Source organism: Platalea leucorodia, assembly GCF_965183815.1.
Source record: "Platalea leucorodia genome assembly, chromosome: 26".
Lineage (NCBI taxonomy): Eukaryota > Metazoa > Chordata > Aves > Pelecaniformes > Threskiornithidae > Platalea > Platalea leucorodia.
In genome coordinates this window covers 2,064,884-2,079,159 of record NC_138848.1, presented here as the reverse complement: position 1 = coordinate 2,079,159, position 14,276 = coordinate 2,064,884, and the positions used below count along the sequence as shown (strand labels likewise).

Genomic DNA, 14,276 nt, shown 5'->3' with positions numbered 1-14,276 from the left:
GTGCGTGGCAGAGATGGAGTTCTCACGAGAACAGACCAACAAAAGAAAACGCACCCTGAGACGACATGGCAGGGAATCGGAGCCGAGGGGCACCGGTGCCGCACCGTTGCGCGTGTTGTCCTCGGAGAGAGACGGGTGGCGGGAGGCGGTCTTGCGTCGCTCCGTCTTTTCCGTGGGTGTGGTTCTGGATGTGCTGCGGACGTGGCGGTGGGCTAAAAGGGAGATTCTCCTGAAGCGCCTAGAGCATCCCTGAGGGTCTTCCCTCATGTCCATGCCTGTCCCAAGATGGGGTGTCACCGGAGCGCCTTTCTCTCCTTTGTCATTTGTGTTATGGTTCGGTATCTGCCTGCCGCAGGCTGGGCAGCCTGCCCGCCATTTGCACCGGGAGGAGGATTATCCCTTCCTCCGGTAGTACCTGCTCTTGCCAGTACGCCTGCTCTCCCTCGGTATCTGGTGTGGGCAGCGAGCCCCCGGGAGAGCAGGATGGCGAAGCTGTCGTGCTCTTGTCTTACAGCTTGATGACAGAGTGCCGCCGGACCTCTTCTCTGAGCTACGTCCAGTCACCAGCCTCTTCGTCCACCTGCAGCTGGCTGCAGATATCAACGCAGTGGATCTGTGCACCATCCTCCACAACGTCAGCAGGATGACGCTAGAAATCCTCAGTCCTCACAAGGCTGAAGTGAACAAAGTCCTCCTGTTTGATAAAGTGAGCGTGGGGGAGCGATCGCCTCCCCGCGCCCCGAGAGGGTGGGCAGCAAGCAAGAGGGAGCGACTCCCTCTTGGGCATTGTAGCAAGGCGTGCTGCATCTGTCCTTGGCAGGGCTGCACGTTCCTCTGTCTGTTTGGACTCCCTGGAGTAAAGCTGCCCTGTGAGAGCCTTCACGCCTTGCAGAGCGCTCTTCAGATCTTCGCCTTGTGCTCCACGATGCGCGTGGAGATACAGTGAGTCAGCGTGTGGCGGGGCGGGGGCGTGCACGCTGCCTGGGACAGTGCAAGGGGCCTTTACCAGAAAGAGATGTGCCTTCTAGCTTGCCCTGCCTTGTCCCTGGCAGGCAGGAGGCAGTGCCCTGAGAGGTGGCAGGGCCCTGCCACCTGAGGTCAAGTTTCTGTCGCCGCAGGTGGTGACATCGTGGGCGCCACCTTCCCTCCCTCTTTGCTCACGAGAGGGCTGCGGCCTGCTGCAGGTCGCAGCTCAGGGAACGTGGCCTCGGGGGAAGTGTCCAAAACTTCCTGCGTGCGCTCTACCCCTGTCCCTTGTCCCTTGCAACATGGGTATGTTGCGCCCCCGAGCTCTCCATGGCCCCAAGACCCGTGCCGGCAGGGCAGGACAGCAGGCGGCCCAGGCTAGCGCCGAGGGGAGGTGCGGGAAGGGATGAAGCTGGGTGGGCAGGACCGCGCCTGGGGCGCTGCTGAAGCCGCCCTGTTTCCCGGTGTGCCAGGGCGGTGTCTGTTACGGTGACCAGCGGGACAGTGTTCTGCGGAGTCACTGGCCACCCTCAGAGGCATGAATACACAGGTACGAGGCGTGTGTCAGAGGCGCGGGAGGCTGGCGTGGGCCTGCTTAAGCACAGCAGTCTGGAAGAGGAAGGCGCACTGGGAGAGGGCTTGCCCAGCAGCCGGCCAGGAAGGGCCTAGGCAGCGCCGGTCCTGGCGCGGGGCGGGAGAAGGGGCTCCGTGGCCGGTTGTTCCCCTGGGTTCTGCTGACCCCGTTGTGGGGTTGGCCTGTGCCGGAGGCGAGGCAGCCCTTGGCCTGGAAGGGCACCGCAGGGCTGGTGGCACAGGTCCAGCAACACGTGCTCTCCCTCTCTCTGTCTCCAGCCATTGGCCAGAAGGTGAATTTGGCAGCCCGGATGATGGTGCACTACCCTGGGCTGGTGTCCTGTGATGCAGTGACCTACGCCGCCTCTCGGCTGCCCCCTTGCTGCTTCAAGGAGCTGCCGGAGAGAGAGATGAAAGGCGTTAGCCATGCTGGCACTCTCTATCAATACGTGGGGATCACCAAGGAGAGGTGAGGGTCCTCTGAGAGGGCTGCCTGAGGGGACGGTGGCACCAAAGGCGCAGCCTTGGCCTGCAAAGAGGAGTCCTGCAGAGAGAGACCAAGCTGCTCTCCCCTCCCTCTGGCTGAGACGGTCGGAAGCCCTGGCGTGGGAGGCTTTTTGCCTCTCTCCCCTGCTGTCTCCTGCTGCTGAGAGGGCGGGAGCGAAGCCACAGGGATGGAGAAGGTTCGTCTGTCTCGGTAGACGCAACCTGGCCTCGCAGGCTCTGTACAAATGGCTTTTGACTGTGCTTGCTCCACCACGTGCCCAAGGAGGCTTTTGTCCCGGCTGCTTCTGAGCGGGAAGTTTTAGGCCAGTCCATGTTGTCCATGTCCGTGTCCATGGCCTGTGCCTCACCTCCGGCACAGGCCAACCAGTCCAGTTTCCCATGGGGACACGGGGACTTAACGGGCCACTCTTCCTCCTGTCTTCCTGCTGAAGTCTCTGGCTCTTCCTCTGAGCCAGGATTTGACCACCTCTTTGGATGACGGTTTGAACGTTAACATTGCCATCTCTTGGAAGCTACAGGAAGACTTGAGCCAAAGGTGCCGGGTGCTTGGCATCCCCACCCATTCAGGGACACAAGTCCTTCTTTCCAAGACACTTGTTTTTGTTGGCCAATGGGGTAGAGCTGTCTGCTAGCCAACAACACGGCCTGGCTTCTTTTGCGTGTCTCCGGTTTCTCTGGGTTTGGCCTCTGGTGATGGGCTCTCGATACGTTCTCCCGTCCCGCCATGGCCGTTGGGCTTCGGTATGCTTGAAGCTGTCCTAGCGTGCAGCCTGAACTTTGGCTGGGGGAGCGTGCAGAGAATAACACGCTGCTCGAAAGAAAAGCAGGTACCCGAGGAGCACGCCCTGCCCCTCCAGGCCAGGCTGCTTCTCGCCAGCTAATTGACTTGTGTTTTCTTTTGCCCTGCTTCTAGCATGTTTGGCATGGGTCTTACCAAGGAGAGGTCAGAGTACGTCCCCTTGCTGGGTAGGTAGAGAACGCCTTGCTCTTCTGAACCCCGGGTTCTTCCCCTTGGTAACTTTTAGTGCCACGCTGGGAAGGGAGAAGCTTTTGCCAGGGATGGTGTTGCCTGCAGCGGCCCTAACGCTGGTGGGCTGAGATACAGACAGCTTCGTAGGTAAAGCAAAAGCTGCGCATGCGCGCAAGGCAGACTCAGGCGTTCGTTCCCTGCTTCCCATCGGCAGGCAGGTGTCTAGCCATTTCCAGGAAAGCATCACGCGTAACGGTGCCTCGGGAAGACAAACGCCGTAACTCCGAACGTCCCCCCTTCCTCCTTCTTTCCCGCAGCTTTTCTTGCTGAGCACGGCGTCCTATGGTGTGGAATAGGCCTTTGGGCAGTCGGGGTCAGCGGTCGCGGCTGTGCCCCCTCCCAGCTTCTTGCGCACCCCCAGCCTGCGCGCTGGCGGGGCGGCGTGAGAAACGGAAAAGGCCTTGACGCTGCGCAAGCGCTCTTCTGCAATAACTAAAACATCGTTGTGTTAGCCCCACCGATGTTTGGTCAGCCGTCCAAAACATAGCACCACACGAGCTATTACCAAAGAAAATTAACTCTAGCCCAGCCCAAACCAGTCCAGGCCTGAAGACGCTGCCTTAGCTACTGGGAAGTGCTCTGTGGCTCATGGTGCGGTGAGGAGATGCTTTGAGTCCGTTTGGGACGCAGCTGCCTGCAGCGACTCAAAGCATCCCTTCCAGTCTGGTGCTGGATCACTGTGGGGAGTTGCACGGGGCCGGCTGAATCTCTGGGCCTTTGGGAGGGGGGCAGGCGGGGAAGAGGGCACGGGAGGTGTGCCGTGGGGCAGGCGGGCAGGGGGTCCCGCTGCCGCTCCCAGGAAGGCAGAGGTACAAAAGCTGGGATGAGCGGGCGGGAAGGAGGCCTGGGTGTAGGCAGGCTGGCGGCTGTGGTGGCGGGGAGGGAAGCTGCGGTGGAGGGTGCCAGCACGAGGGGCGACTCTTTGCTTGTCGGCACGCCCCAGCAGCTCGTTTTCTTGTTTGTCTTCACAGGTCGGGAGAAGGAGATTGACCTCTTTGTCAGCTGCTTGAAAGCCTATGAGGATTTAGGACAAAGGCACATCCTGGCATTTGAGGGCACGATGGGCTCCGGGAAGAGCCACTTACTTACTGAACTGGCCTATTTAGGCCAGGCTGCTGGCCACACGTACGGGTTTTGAATGTGTAGCTTTGGGACACTGCCCCTGCCCGTCCCCTGACAGCCATGGAACGCTCCCGCCCCTCTGCCGGTGCGCCTGGCCCTTGGACTGCAGCCTCCCCAAAAAGCCTCCTGGAGACACTCCCTAGGAGCTCCCGTGTGCTCTGCCAGCTCTTCGGGGAGCTGGCGGTGGCTTCTTGAGCCATGGCCTTTCCTCCTCACCTCTGGGCTGGGCACAGCTGGAAGGAAAGTGCCCAAGCTCAGGGCTTTTCATCCGACTCCAGACCCAACAGACAGCACAGTGGCCTGTCTCAGAAGCCCTGCTTGCCCTCTGCCTGTTTCCCAGGAGGAGCGCTGGGGCAGAAAAGCCTTCCTGCGGTCTGGCAGGCAGACTGCTGAGGTCTGGAGCCCAAAGGCAAACTCACCACTCGCTCCATCCTTGCCTCTTAGCCCCGTCAGTTCCTCTGCAGCGGGGACGTAGCGAGAGCTGGGCCGGCGCTGCGGAGACACGGGCTCTCGACCCGGCTCTCCCAGTGCCTTGGCAGCAAGCGCCCCTCTGTGCCCTTTCTCGTACGAGGAGTGAGAAGCTTGGCCTTCTCTGGGAAGCACCTTGGGATGGGTGGCAGAAGAGCCCCCGCCAAGGACATCTCCACCCGTTTTGTCCAGAAGGCTTGGGCTGTTGGGGATCTCAGTCCCTTTTGCTTTTGCACGGCAGGGTGGTTGCCATGGAGCTGCTAGAGGTCAACGTCAGGCAGTCCTTCTCTGCCGTCTCTACGCTGGTGGCCAGGGCCCTGGGCCTCCAGGACTGTGAAAACTGCAGCGACAAGCAGCGCGTGCTGCGGACAGAGCTCCGAGGGGCAATCGAAGAGAGCAGCTATTGCCTCCTCAACGACAGCTTCCTTGTCCAGGTGAGAGCGAGAGGCCTCTCTGGCTCTGGAGAAGGCCTCCTCCTCAGCTTTTCTGGGTCTGACGTCGTGTGGGCACGCTGCTGGGAGGAGTGCCTTAGCTCGGGGGTGGGAGTCGCAGGGGTCATAGCACACGTTTCCCGTTGCCGGGCCCGGGGGGCTCGCTTTCTGTGCCGAGTTCATGTCCCGCGCTGCATGCGGCAGTGCCCGCTGCCTTGTTCAGCACCCTGGAAGTGGCATTGGAGAGAGGCTGTTGCTGACCTCGTGCTGAGGTCACCGGTGTGCGAGTGGTCTGCTCCAGCCAGCCCAAGATTCCCGCAGCCAGAGAAGCAGCTCTTGAGGCCACCCCCAAGCCCCAGCTCTGCCAGACACCCTCAGCAGAGGGCCTCTGCTTTAGGCTCTAGGTGAAGGCCCCAGTGGGGCTCCTTGCACCTCTGTTGGGGAGAGTTAAGGTGCCGAGGCCAGCAGTGGCGGTTTGCTCGGCGCCCTTGCTTGGCGGGTAGGTGTGCCTAGCCCCGGCGTGATGTTGCTCCCTGACTCTGCTGCTTTTCTGGCCAGTTTCCCGTTTCGGACAAGGTTCGCGAGATGTGTGAAATGCAAAGAAAAGCAGAACTGTGCTCGACGTGGGTGAAGGTGCTTGAGAAGGTGAGCGTTTCGCCTTCCTTCCTTCCTTCCTCCTGGGTCAGAGAAGGACAACAGCCCTGCTGCCTCTGGGCTCTGTACCACAGCAGTGTGAGCCGCCGGGAAAAACACACCCAATAATTTTCTTCCTGGAAAGTGGCCCTGGAGGAGGAACGATGTCTTCTGCGTTCCCTTGCCCAAGCTCCCTCCTTGTGCAGGGCAAGTGATGCTAGGTGTGACCTTCAAGTCTCAAAGAAATTAAGAGTCGGTAAGCTTCTGAGCAGGGAAGTGGTTGGGGAGAGACCTCCGAGCATCCTCTCAAGAGACAGAGGCTAAATCTCCTCCCCTGGAAGACCCGTGAGAATCCACCGGCTTCCCCTCAGAACAACCTGCTTTTTTCAGGTCATTGGAGGAGAATTTGGCATATTTGTCATCGACAACGCCCATTTCATCGACCCTGCCTCCTGGTCTCTCATGTCACGTGCGCTCCAAAATGTCTCCCACTTCATGGTCATGAGCTTAGCTCCAGGCTGCGTGAGAATGGAGAGCTTTTGCAAAGCCGCAGCAGGCAACGCAACATCCCAGGAAATCGCCTATCTTCATCTGGACGAGCTGAAACCTTCCGCTGTGGTGCAGAAGGTCTGCCAGGCCCTTGGAGTGGTCAGCATCGCCAGGGATCTAGCGAGGTAAGTTCGAGGAGCTCTTCCAGAGGGCTTGAACCTATGCAGACCATGGGAGGGAATCAACCCCCCAGGAGAGGGAGCGCCGGGCCGCTAGAAGCATGGCTGGCTCTAGCGAGCAGCGGCCGTGGGCTGCTTGTTACGCCTCGCCCTGGCAGGTGTGAGCTGAGAGCGGGCAATCCCCTATTCACAGCGCGTGGGAGCTGTCAGCCCTTCGCTCTTGCACAGGGAGGGAGGAAGGGAGGAAGAGTCTCGAACCCAAGCGTGGCCGGGCTGTGAAAAGGCCTTGGTCTGGGTGGCCAGGCTGTGGGGGAGATTCGCCGGGCCAGAGGTCCGGCCTGCTGCCAGGGAGGAGCTAGGCTCCTGAGGAGAGGAAAGGCAGGGCTCGCTGCTCTGTGCTTTGGGCATCGTGCGCAATGCTTCTCCCGTGGACTTCAGCGAAGGCTGGAGGTTCACGGGGGCCAAAAAGCCCAAGCCAGTGGGAGAACCGTCCCTTTCAAAAGTGAGGTGTAGCTGTGACGAAGATGCTGGCTGCCCTGTTAGGCTCGAGTGCCTCGCCGCCCACCTGAACTGTGTTGCGCCTTACTTTCCTTGTGCTGCTCGCTGCCGGATCTACTCCTGTCCAGGTTCCTGATCCAAAGAAGCTCGGGGATCCCCTATTACTGCGAGGAGCTGCTGCGCTGGCTTCGTTGCAACGACATGCTCTTGTTCCGCACCCGGAGGCGGGGTGTAAAAGCAGAGGACAACTGGGAGAGCCTGATCAGTAAGCATCTTTGCTGCTGACTAGCGAGTTGCTGTGGCGCGTTGTCCGCAGCACGGTCTTGCCCCGTTGTTCCCCCGTGGATGTTGGCAGAGTCGGCTCTTGCAGCAGTGCAGAACTTGGTGTGGCGGAGGCGTGGGCTCCTGCAAGCCTTGCTGTTGGGACAGCCAAAGCGGGGACTAGCGAGTTGTGGTGGCTCGGAGGGGCCTGAATTCTTGGGGTGGGGGCTGGGGGGCTAAAACACAGGGGAAATGGTTCCAGAGCGCACGTGTTCCTGGTATGTCTTAAGCATTCTAATGGGCACGCAAGTAACCTTGGCCAAACGCCAGCTCACTTGAGAACAAATCCCAGCTTGAGGTGAGGGACAGGCCCGGGAAACTTGAATCCAAAGCCATAAATCCCCACAAGGGTGCTGGTCATGGAAGAAAGCAGCGGTAACGCCACCGAGAGAGCAGTGCCAGCCGGAGCGCCGTGGCCTGGGGAAGAGCCAGGACGGACGCTACCTTTTGCATTATCACCAGCAATTTCCCTGGGCGTGGAGGTAGCGCTGTCAAAGGCAGCAATGCTGCTGCTTTCTGTCCCGGGGCGCTCCGTCGCCCCCCGGGAAGTCTGGAAGCTGTGACCGAAGGACTCTTTGGGAAAGCGGGTCTGAAGGCAGAACGCCTTTGGGAGGGCTACGCAAAGAGGCGCTCGCACTGGGAACTGTTTTGCTCTGCTTAATGGCCACGTTCAGCGCAGGCAGGTCCATGCGCCCGCACTGGACCACGCAAGGTGGGACCTGTCCCATCTCGGGTGCATTTTGAAAGGTTTGCAAGCTGCAAGTCACTTTGCAAATTGCCTTATTTGTGCTCTCTTGCTCCACCCAGCTTCTGCGGCCGAGGCTTCAGCCCTCGCAGCAGCCTCGAGCTCCGGCGCGGGGAACGAGGGCAGGGTCTGCGTCGTCAGACCAGACGTGAACCTGGAGAACACCGTGCTGCCTGCCACCTTGAAAGGTGAGGGGCCGAGCGCCGCTTTGCCGGCTGGCGGCTGTGCCGGGGCCCCTTCCCGGGGCATCAGCTAGAGGGAGGCTGGGCATCTGGGTGCTGCAGAGTCACCCTCTCAGCCTGGGGGCTCTGCTGGGAAGGTGGCTCCGGTCCCACCAGAAACAGGCTTGGGGCTGCGCGCAGCCGTTTTCCCCTCCTGGCTGCGGACCAGCTGTGAGCCTGCTGGCTGCTCTCCAGCAGCAGGCAGGAGGGAAAGGGTTATTGGTGCAACACTAAAATGACTCCCTTTCCTCAGAGAAACAAAGCCTTTGCTGGGAAAAGTCTTTGCCTTGCCTCTGATTCAACTTGGAACGTGGCTTCTACCTCCCTGTTCTGTTGGGAAGCTCCCCAGCTAACGCTGGACTCAAGGCACTTCATCCTAACCAAATCCCTTTTTTTTGCTGTGGGTTGGCTCGGAAAGAAAGGAATACTTAAGATATCCGTTGTGGGGAGCTCTGAGTCCCCCTCTGAGGGGGGGAAAGTTCTCTGTTCCCTGCGTGCACTCTTGGGCAAAAACCTACTCCAGATCTGGTAGGGCACGGCACGGGATGCAGGTGCCTGCTGGATCCTGCCCTCCTCACCCTTGGTGGGGGAGTGTTTGTTTGAGCGTCTCGCTTTTCCCCTGGCCTGCGATTCCACCAGGAGCGGAGCCGTTTTGAAGACACCTGCCCCGGGCTGCGATTGCCCAGCAGGCGCGGTCCCGAGGAGAGGAGGCCAAAGTCTAGCCCGTGTCATGTGCGGAACCGTTCCAGCCACTCCAGCCTCAGCATGGGGAAGAGGCAAGAGAGAGACGCGTTGCTTCTTTTTGACAGAGATTGTGCTGGCTCAGCTGGACCAGATAAAGCCGCTGAAGCGGATGCTTCTGAAGTTTGCAGCTGTCATCGGGCCAGTGTTTACCACCCAGCTGCTGTCGCACATCCTGCCCACGGGCTTCAGGCACAAGATGAATTGCTTGTTGGACATGCTGGTGCACGACAACATCCTGAAGTGGCTGAAAAACCCAGAGGTGCCAGGAGGTGTCCAGGATCCTCCCACGGGGCCAGCCACCTCCCCGGAGGCGGAGAGCAGTAAGTGGTAGCAGTAAGGCGGACAAGGCAGCTCCCAGCTGTGTCCTGGCGGGGCTCCCCAGGGCACGGTGCGCGTCCCCCTTGCTGCTGGGTAGGCAGAGCTCAGGCAGGCATGGCTGTTGGGGACGGGTTGTTCAAAGATCTTCCAAGTCAATCTCAAAGCACGCTCGCTTTGCGCTGGAGGGAAGTTCCCACCAGCCGTCCCAAGTGCCCCTGCTCCCCTGCCTCCAAGCGCTGCTCGCAGCGCAGGCACGGGAGGGCGTAGGGATCCCTGTCATCCTCTCCCAGCCGCCTGCCGCATCCGGATCAAAGATGCCCTCCAGAGTGCCCCAAGGCCTTCGACAGGCTCTTATTCAGCTTGGATTCCCCTGTGGCGCAGGGAGGGGAAGCTCAGGAGGCCGGGGGCTGCCTTGCCAAGAGCGGGGAGAAAGCGCTAGCCGAGGCCTCCTTCGGCTGGTGGCGACGTCCCCAGGTCCCGCCTGGAGCGCAGCTGAGCGCTGTGTCCCAGGGCGGTGCTACCATCAGCAAGGCCAGCCGGGCCCTTTCGCCCCACGCTGCAAGGCTCGGTGTGCAGCAGCGCTGCTTCGCTGCCAAGGATGCGCACCAAGGCACGACTTTGGTGCCCCGGCTGGGACGGCCCTGAGCCGTGGCCCCAGCCCTGGCTGATGCAAAGGCCCTTTGCCTTGCAGGTGCGGAGAGGCCCTCTCCCAGCAAGAAGACCGCGGAGCAGCAGTCTGGCGTCCTGGCCTTCTGTGTCCCGCTGCTGCGGGAGGCTGCCTACGAGCTGTGGCCCGAGAAACAGCGGGTGGTCTTGCACCGCAAGTGTGCCGCCTTCCTGGAGCAGCACGCGCACAAGTGCAAGAGCTGCAGCCAAGGGGACTTTGTTGCCTTCCACCGCTTCGCCGCCACCAGCCCCCAGGACGGAGGGAGCTGTCAGGGCCCTGCTGACCAGGGCGACTCACGCAGCTGGGAGGCCTTGGTGCTGGCAGGAGAACGGCTGAAGAGGGACAGGACCCGCGCCACTGAGGGTATGCTGCGCGCCATGCTCCGCAGCCCGGGCCCTCCAGGAGCCCAGGGGTGTGTGCTGGGCATCGGGTGGGAGTAGATCTGCTAGGGATGAGCCCCGGCGGTGAGGACGACCGCTACAGTCTTTCCTCAGTGCGTCGGGACCCTTGCAAGGCTCCTTGCGAGCCTGCTGGGAAAGGGAGAGCAGCTCTTAGCCCAGGGTAGGCGAGGAGGTCTCTAGCCCCCCGTTTTCTTTGCAGGTGCTGCAGATGCTCTGCAGCAGCAGCAGGCTTTCCCGGAGGAGGATGTTGGGTGAGCGGACAAGGTTTTGATTCTTTTTGAAGCCAGTGAGCTGAGGGTCTCCAGAGGAGACAAAGGACGCGCTGGCATTTGGCTGCCGGTTGTGAGCCTAGCTTAGGGAAGAGGCTTTCTGTGGGGTGGGAGCTGGGAGGAGATGGCCATGGAGAGGAGGGAGTGCTCAAGGCAGCCCGTGGGCTCAGTGGTCGTCACACTCCACTGGACAAAATGTGCAGGGCAAAAGCCACCCCAGGGACTCGGGTGGTTTGCCTGTGGGAGGTGACAGAAAGCCCAGCTTGTCTTTTTCTCCCTACCTACAAAGCACCCGTAGGAGTCACGCCTGCCCGTGGCCTCGTGCTCTGCTTTGAACAAAGGGCTTTTGATGCCGTCTCTGGGGGGAGAAAGAGCAGTACAAGTGACGGCCGTGTCTTCTTTGCTCTCTTCTTCCCCTGGGCACTGGCCCCTGACTAGTGCGGCAGGGTGGTTTCTGGCAAAGAGCGAACAGACAGCTGAGCTGCCCAGCAAGACCAAGGGGCAGCACAACGGCGTGCGCTCCTGTGAATGCAAAGCCATCGTGGAATCGGTGCTTGTGCCTTTGGCTCGCCACTACATGGCAATGGGTGACGCTGCCAGAGCCTTCTACTACCTTCTGGAGTGTGCGGCTGCCTACCTGCACGTCTCCAATAGCTACATGGTGAGTTGCCCTGCTTGCCAGCACCCGCTGCGCGTGGAGTCCTCTCAGGCACCTGGCTCTGGGCAGGACAACTTCCCCGTTGCAATAGGGCGTGCCTTCGCAGGGCCTTGGAAGGGAACCGCTGGGGTCGGACCCTGACTTTCGCCTCTGGTTTGCCTCTTGTGCAGTAAGAGACACAGGGCACCGTGCCCTTAGCACCAGGGGCGTTAGCAGGGAGGCGGGCAGAAGGATCCCTGGTGCCTGTGCTCTGAGCCAGCGGGACTGCGTTTGGGCGGGCATCAGCAGGGGCAGAAACAGGCCCTCTTAAGACAGATGCCAGAGGCAACGGGGGAGGACGAGGCTGGCCACGGGCTCTGCGCCCACGCTCACCTGCTCTCTGTGTGCTTGCGCAAGGCCCTGCTGAAGCTGAATGAAGCGGAGGTCCTGAGGAACTCACTAGAGAAGAAAGCGGATGGGAATGGGACAGCCTGCTTTGAAGAGGCCACCTTCTTCAGCCTCAAAGGGGAGGTAAAGAGACGGGGAGGTCTGGAGGGATCTCCTGGGGGACAGGGCTGGATGTCTTCCCCGGTTGCAGGGGATATCCCCGGCCTCTCCCGCCACTGGCGGATTCCTGCAGGCTCTTGGGCAACTCGTCCACATCGGGATGCTTCCCTTTCCCCGTGCAGGTCTGCTGTCGTATGGGACACGCGAAGCTGGCAAAGAAAATGATCAGGGAGGCTTTGCGCCTGCTCAGAAGGCAGTTCCCCCGGACCTCCGTTGGAGCCTTTGTCAAGTCTCAGGTGGAAAAGTTGCCGTGTGCCGCCTTTGCTGCCAGAAGAGCATCCTCCCTTCCGCAGGAGGCCCGGTGAGAAGCAGAACTGAGAGCTCAGGGGAGGAAGAGCCATGTCCTGCCCGGTCGCAGGCGTCCGGGCCCAGACCTGCCTGGACCTGAGGCCGTGCCTAACCGGACGCATAGGCCTTCGCCGGACGGAGGCATTAAGGAGCCATGTGCGGGTAGAACAGGGAACTGCAGAGCCCCACACTCCCTCCCTCCCTCCCTGCGCAGTCATGGGAACAAAGCACGCCCTTGGGCAAAAAGCAGCTTGCAGCTGGGGATGCGTCTGCCGGCAGGTGTTGGCTGCGGCAGGGGGCTGGGGGTGGCTGGGAAGAGAGAGCTGTAAGCAGGGAGCAGAGGCTGAAGAGGGGCAGGGGGTCTGGAGGCAGGAGCAGGACATGGGGAAGGAGCAGTAGGTGGAGGGGAGGTGTGAGGGTGAGGAAGCTCCGAGGGCGATGCCCCTTTTCCTGCCGGTTCCCGGCTTTGCTTGGTGCCCCCCCGGCGCTGTAGTGCCAAGACGCCCCCTCGAGCGGTCAGCTTCCCCCAGCAGCACTTCTTTGTTTGCCCCCTTCCGCTCCAGCAGCCCTCGCTCCAGCAGCTCCCTTTCTTCCAGGGAGGTGTCTCCTGGCTGATCGGCCGCCCTGCCTCCGGGCCAGGTGTCCGGTGCCTCGGGGCCCAGCAGTTTCTCTTGTGTGGCAGGAGGAAGAGGCTCGCCTGGCTGCTGCGGCAGAGCTGCTGCCTTTCCTTACTGGAGCACCTCTTCAGCCTGGAGGGCACTTCCAGCGGACGGACGTTCTCCCGCCTGGCAGCGTGCATGAAGGCCAACACGGACAGGGCAGCGGACGCCTATCAGGCGGCAGACTCCCACCACAGACAGCGTTAGAACAGAAGGGGGGAAATGAAGTTCTCTCATTAAACATCTCCTTTTGGAAGACCTTTCTTGTCGGGCCTTTCTTTCTGAGGCACGAAAAGACACGCTGTCGTCTTCTTTCTGTTGAGGGCTACCGTGGCTCCAGCTGTGATGCCTACAGCTCTCTCGCAGGCCCTGGTGCAGAGTCGTGATTGAAGACGCTGCTGATTGGAGGTCACATTAAAGCCAGAGACCCTCTCAAAGCCTAGCCCTCTCTGTTGCTCTTGTTCCTCACCACCCACGTACGGTCAGCCGCCTACTGCTGCTCCCCACCTTTCCCCAGCTAAAGGGGAGGAGAAACCTGTTTAATAAGGCCAGGGTGACAGGAAACGCCCCAGACGCCCAGGGGACTTTGGGCAGGTATCTCCAAAGGTTTTGCCTTGACTGAGCTCATCGGGGGGCGTGAAACAACACACCCTTGTGCCTAGCGTTGCCCCCGTGTCAGTGCCAAAACTCTGCAAGCAATTATGGTCTATAAGCAGCGCCGCAGAGACTGGGGAAGAATGTGGGGACACAGCACGCAGGCAGGTCGTACGTCTGCTCCTCTGCCCTTCCAGCTGGCCGCGCTCCTTCTGGCGGAAGAATTCCTTGGGTTCGTCCCCTCCAGCTGCCTACCAAGGGCTTTGGCAGGAGAAAGGTTTGCATCTGGAGGTTGTCTTCTGCGCTTCTGTCGTGGTTTAACGCCAGCCGGCAACTAAGCCCCACACAGCTGCTCGCTGTGAAAAGGGGCTTAACCAAAGGGGCTTTAGAGTGTAACTACAAAAGTTTAACTATTGTACAAAAGGATTGAAGTCTTGCAATCTCTCAGCAAAGGACAGTTCCTGATCAGAACAGCAACTTGTCCTAAAAACCAGCTGAAACCGACCCTGCAGCTTGGACAAGAGTCAAGGAGCAACTGAGTCTGCGCAAGAACAAGGGGTTACCAGCGGTGAGGAGGAAGAGTCCTCAGCCTTCATCCCCACGACCCCCCGCGACCCCCACCAGGAGGCACCGCGCAAGCGCAGTTGGGAGGGGTTTATGGAAACGACCTCTGGGGGCGAATTTTAGTATGAAGCGGGGACAGGCAGTGCATATGTGTAGGCGTATTGGGAAACCTTATGTATATGTAACACTTTGTCGTATAAATCCAGGACAAGCCACCACGTGGGCGCGCACGACTTTGGCGGGATGACCCCCGTGCTGCCCAGCGCTGAATAAACATACCTACTTTACAGCCTTACGGGCTGGGGAGTCTGTTTCTGCACATCCGCTGTAGCTCACTTTGGCTTTACCTATTAATTGCAGCTCCGTTTGGGACCTGCAGGATGGC

General features: G+C 60.5%; 1 protein-coding gene and 2 long non-coding RNA genes across 3 annotated transcripts; all 3 read left to right on the top strand.

Moving 5' to 3' along the window:
* Window positions 1-563: 563 nt before the first annotated feature.
* LOC309600918 lies at window positions 564-1,452 on the top strand. Its single transcript, XR_014230488.1, has 3 exons — window positions 564-706; window positions 821-942; window positions 1,440-1,452. It is a non-coding gene; the product is annotated as an uncharacterized lncRNA (long non-coding RNA).
* Window positions 1,453-11,381, top strand: LOC309600895 (adenylate cyclase type 10-like; the record flags this gene model as incomplete). The annotated part of the gene is made up of 13 exons (XM_082333524.1): window positions 1,453-1,516; window positions 1,819-2,008; window positions 2,960-3,012; window positions 4,048-4,201; window positions 4,908-5,100; window positions 5,656-5,742; window positions 6,121-6,404; window positions 7,025-7,161; window positions 8,025-8,150; window positions 8,993-9,247; window positions 9,937-10,275; window positions 10,513-10,564; window positions 11,021-11,381. Coding segments are annotated over 13 exons (2,295 nt in total), but the record flags the coding sequence as incomplete, so codon positions are not given.
* Window positions 11,382-11,638: 257 nt separating this feature from the next.
* LOC309600917 lies at window positions 11,639-12,856 on the top strand. Its single transcript, XR_014230487.1, has 3 exons — window positions 11,639-11,750; window positions 11,909-12,087; window positions 12,757-12,856. It is a non-coding gene; the product is annotated as an uncharacterized lncRNA (long non-coding RNA).
* Window positions 12,857-14,276: the final 1,420 nt, after the last annotated feature.